General features: G+C 43.8%; 1 protein-coding gene across 1 annotated transcript; it reads left to right on the top strand.

The window, feature by feature from the left end:
- The first annotated feature begins 316 nt into the window (after window positions 1–316).
- LOC130925391 (uncharacterized) lies at window positions 317–5,082 on the top strand. Its single transcript, XM_057851323.1, has 3 exons — window positions 317–1,083; window positions 1,684–2,019; window positions 2,619–5,082. Exons 1-3 carry the CDS (start codon window positions 750–752, stop codon window positions 2,774–2,776), a joined length of 828 nt encoding a protein of 275 aa, XP_057707306.1. The 5' UTR covers window positions 317–749; the 3' UTR covers window positions 2,777–5,082.

The following is a 5,082-nucleotide window of genomic DNA, read 5'->3' as shown; positions in this document are numbered from 1 at the left end:
TGAGTGAATACACTGCTCTCTAGTCTGCCTCATTTCACATGGCTAAATCCAGCTGCTCCTTGTTAAGACCAACATAAGCTAATTTTTTGTTTTAGCTAATGTTTTGTACAATGCATTCGTAATTTAGTTTATAGGTATATTTAGCTGTTTTTTGTGGGAATATGTATCTGAACCATTTGTTAAGAACATTGTTTAAAAAAAAAAATGTTAGCATTTTATAGCGTTTAAGCTAGCAGACTTTTGCTATGTAAGTTAGCCAATTGTTCTTTTGTTGTACATAGATCCTCAGTTTTTAATTTTTTTTTTTTTTTTTTTTTTTTTAATACCGTTTGAGACCAAGCTCAGGTATTTTAATTTTTCATGTTCCTTATCCGATTAATCTCGATTATTCGAACTAACTAGTTCATCGATTAATCGACTACTAAAATAATCGATAGCTGCAGCCCTAAATCGAATATTTATTCATTACTAAACATCAAAAATACTTGTTGACGTACAACTTTGAAAGTATTTTCCGGAGCCAATTCAGAAGTGCATTCTGGGAAAAGTGTTTCTCTTGTGATCGTTGTCAAAACGATTCAAAACACACCCGAATGCACAACAAAATCCCAAGTTTTTCAGTGCATCTAATGCATTTTCACATCACAACATTTTTGGAATTATTTTGTTGAATGAACTGCGTACCTGTAAATCAGAAATGAGATGCAGTACACAGTTTACGCATCGTGAGGCGCTAAAATGCAAAGAAGATGTCAGCCTTATGGAAACTTTCATTTGGTTCCTTGATCAAACAGTGGCATCTTTTGAAAACATCGATCCTTGGCGAGAGCATATCGATAACGGAACAGGATACAGTGTGTCACAATACATCACCGTATCCATATATTGTCACACTCCTGCCTGTTTTTCCTGTAGCGTTGAAGGTGCCGCCCAGTGTGGAAGACGTCATGCATCTGTGCGACGATATCTCAGCTAAAAAGAAACGCAAGGTGAGGGTCAGAAGCGCGGGCAAGGGAGCCCTGATGGCGGGGGGCAGCGCCTTCGTCGGAGGCCTGCTGGGCGGACCGCCTGGCATCGCCGTCGGTAAGCGCGGCTCATCTCCGATGACCGTTGACTAGCATTAACGGCGATCGACATCCAGGTCCATTTCAAATGGATTGGATGCCTACTAGTGGTGATCTCATTTCACTTCACAATGGGAGCAAATGCTCTCATTTGAGGTTTTTTTTTGTCGTTGTTGTTCTTTGCCCAAAATGAAACCGGAAACCAGTTATTCAGATTATTCCACAAGAGCAGCATTCTGGATTAGATGCATCTTCCAGATTTGTAACTACGCCATTGCAATTGGCTGCCATTGACAGCGCTAGACGTCTACTCCATTCGAAGTGGGAGGCCTCGAAGCGAATAATCAATGTTCATTCGCTGCCACTCTCCCACTTCAAATGGATTGGACGTACTAGTGATAAACTCTTTGACGGAAGGATGATTGGCTGCCATGAGATTGGACGTCTAGCGTTGTCAATGGCACTAAAAGAGTAAAGTCACGGGGTAAAAATAGCCACCAACAAAGTCAGATGTTACCTGAACAAGTTGCTCTGCCCGCGACTATTTTCCATCCGCTGCTGCGGAGTTATTTTTCCCAGTTATTTGGGACATATTCCAACATACCTTTCCCTCCTACAGGGGGCGTCATAGGAGGCCTGCTGGGGGGCTGGACGGCCGGCGGTCAGTTCCGTCCTCTTCCTCAGATCCTGGCCGAGCTCCCGCCGGCGCAGCGGCAGAAACTGTACGAGGACGTGTCCGCCGTCCTGTTGGGTCTGGACTGGACGGACGCGGCCCTGCTGCTCGCCTTGGTGATGGGCAACCCCAGGATGGAAGACGTCATGTGTCTGTGCTGCGATATCCCAGCTCAAGAGCGAATCAAGGTGGCGGTCAGAGGCGCGGGCAAGGGAGCCCTGATGGCGGGGGGCAGCGCCTTCGTCGGAGGCCTGCTGGGCGGACCGCCTGGCATCGCCGTCGGTAAGCGCGGCTCATCTCCGATGACCGTTGACTAGCATTAACGGCGCTCAACATCCGGGTCCATTTCAAATGGATTGGATGTGTACTAGTGATGATCTCATTTCACTTCACAATGGGAGCAAATGCTCTCATTTGAGGTTTTTTTTGTCGTTGTTGTTCTTTGCCCAAAATGAAACCGGAAACCAGTTATTCAGATTATTCCACAAGAGCAGCATTCTGGATTAGCCGCATCTTCCAGATTTGTAACTACGCCATTGCAATTGGCTGCCATTGACGGCGCTAGACGTCTACTCCATTCGAAGTGGGAGGGCTCGAAGCAAATAATCAATGTTCATTCGCTGCCACTCTCCCACTTCAAATGGATTGGACGTACTAGTGATAAATTCTTTGACGGAAGGATGATTGGCTGCCACGAGATTGGACGTCTAGCGTTGTCAATAGCACTAAAAGAGTAAAGTCACGGGGTAAAAATAGCCACCAACAAAGTCAGATGTTACGGGAACAAGATGCTCTGCCTGCGAGTATTTTCAACCCGCTGCTTTTGAGTTATTTATCCCAGTTATTTGGGACATATTCCAACATAACTTTCCCTCCTACAGGGGGCGTCGTAGGAGGCCTGCTGGGGGGCTGGATGGCCGGCGGTCAGTTCCGTCCTCTTCCTCAGATCCTGGCCGAGCTCCCGCCGGCGCAGCAGCAGAAACTGTACGAGGACGTGTTGGCCGTCCTGTTTTGTCTGGACTGGACGGAGGCGGACTAGCCGCTCGCCTTGGTGATAGGCAACCCCAAGCTGCAGCAGCAGTTGGTGGCCGCCTTGGCCGCCTTGTTCAACTAAGTCACCAAGGAGCTCCGAGCCGAGGTGCGCTACAAGGACTGACGACCAGGGCTGGCCCAGGCCGTTTGGGGTCCCTGAGCAAAAAAATGCAAAGGGGCCCATATTTTTGGCCCACCATTTCGTCAAAGTGTACTGTGAAACCCATACATGCAAGCCAACCCATACGTCCATATTTTGTGTATTAATCAGATTTTGTTGCACTGCATACTTCAAACTTCTCACCCCAAATGATTTTCAGTACTTACAGTAGATTGCGCCAAAACTGAAAGTTAACTTAAGTTAAGAATTAACTTTTTTTTGAGCTTGTAATCAAGTATCAAAACTCACAAAAGTCAAATAAAGCAAACGGCAGTAAACAAAATAGAATATAAATTAAACCATTGCAAGATTGGGGGCCCCCTAGTGGTCAGGGGCCCTAAGCAGCTGCATAGTCTGCGTATAGGCGGGGCCGGCCCTGCTGACGACGTGTGCACATTTATTATGTACACAAAATAGAGCCAGTTCGCGGACAGACGTGCTTAACCTATTGGTCGTCTTGTCAGTCCTCCCCATCAAAATGGATTGTCATTGACACTGAAACAGCCCTCATACACGGTGAAAAGGATTGGACGTCTCTTGCCGTTAAGAAATGCATATGAAAAACACTCTTTATGAGCAACTAAAATGTATATTCTGTGAATACTCTCGATACTTCTGTGCTGGCAGTGAATGTGTTTAATGTAACCATTAAAAATGCAATCAATTTTATATTCCCAGGCAAACAATAAGTTTTTATGTCAATATCACTTGCTTTTCAAATTCAGTTTTACTTTTACAGAAGTTTTTGGTTTTTGATCCCCCCACTATTTTTTGTTTTATTTAAAGAGGCCCTCAAATCATTTTCCGATATTTTGAACTGTAAGATATGGGAGTGTGGAAGTGTGTTATCTATCCAAGTAGTATTTTTGATTGCAATCACGTTAAGTTTCTCATTTTCTCCCAAAGACTCTGGAGTTTTTGGAGTTTTTCCTTGCCAACATGGAGGGTCTAAGGATGGGGGATGCCCAGGACTTGAACTTTATTTATTCATCTTTGTTTGCTTCATTTGCTGTTTCTGATTGTGTGTCATATTGCCTCTGCAAAGCCCTTTGAGACAACCTTGTTGTGATTAAGGGCTATATAAATAGAATTGAACTGAAGTTAAATCCTCCTGCAGATGGTAGTTTTTGAACTTGTGCAAGGTGTGATGTCGCACCACGCCTTATGAAGCAAGTACATGCCCTCTTTCTTGTTCCTTCACAGCCACTAGTATGGGGAGTGCTGAGAAAAGCCGCTTGGAGGGTGCCAATTCCTGGATCTAAAATGTGCCATTTTGAGTGGTCGCAAGCAAGATAATATTCAGAAATGACTTTGATATTACACTTCAACGCAAGGTCCCAAAATGGGACGTTTTTTCCTATGTGTCGCAAAAACAAATCAGCACACAAGGGTTAAGAGGAGGACGCCTTGAGCCTAAACGTGTTTGTGTTTAGGTCACTTTTTGCATTGATAAGGTAATTTACGATATCAAAATATGTGACGGCTGGCAAGAATGTCGGGTCTTTGGTAAAGTCCTCTTTTTGAAGGGTATATGGATCCTTCCCTGCAATCAATCCTATCTTAGCGTCATACCGATGGCGTTCATTTGCTCCCAAACTATCTCTATAAGACGTTGCCATTCCTGAAGGAAGTCATTTAGAAGTCCTAAGTTTCGTTGCAGTTGTAATGCCCGAAGTAGCGATCGTTCTTCCAACAAACATGGCGGACCGGAAGTGGCAAATTTTATCATGGGAACGGTGTATTTGTTTTTTTAGAATTAAAAAATATATATTAAAACTAAATATCAGTGGTGGAATGTTCGTTACTGAACTTAAGTACACTTTCTGTGTATCTGTCCTTGAGTACAAATATGAAGTGGTTCTTTTTACTTATACAGCCCGTATCTATACTTTTTACTCCGCTACTTTTCAAATTGTCACCTGAGTTACACGTTACTTTTGTTTAGATTGGGGTTTTTTCTCTCTCTCTCTCTCATTGTGAATTAATAGTTTTGTTTTCTTGCCTCCGGCGCAATCAATAATCGTTGAGCACTAGAGGCAGCAACAGCAGTATGCTGCTGTGGAATCTTTTTTCTTTTTTGTACTTATGTCTAATACTGTGTCAATGTTTACACTTGGTACTTAAGGGTATTTATTATATGGGTTTTGCACTTT

The sequence above is a fragment of the Corythoichthys intestinalis genome, chromosome 1 (assembly GCF_030265065.1).
Source record: "Corythoichthys intestinalis isolate RoL2023-P3 chromosome 1, ASM3026506v1, whole genome shotgun sequence".
NCBI classification, from domain to species: Eukaryota; Metazoa; Chordata; class Actinopteri; order Syngnathiformes; family Syngnathidae; genus Corythoichthys; species Corythoichthys intestinalis.
This window is presented reverse-complemented; position numbering and strand designations above follow the sequence as displayed.

Coding starts and splice junctions, on each gene's coding strand:
- LOC130925391 (XM_057851323.1), top strand. CDS start 750: ATGTCAGCCTTATGGAAACTTTCATTTGGTTCCTTGATCAAACAGTGG. Junction 1,084..1,683: donor ACCGCCTGGCATCGCCGTCG/GTAAGCGCGGCT, acceptor TCCCTCCTACAG/GGGGCGTCATAGGAGGCCTG. Junction 2,020..2,618: donor ACCGCCTGGCATCGCCGTCG/GTAAGCGCGGCT, acceptor TCCCTCCTACAG/GGGGCGTCGTAGGAGGCCTG.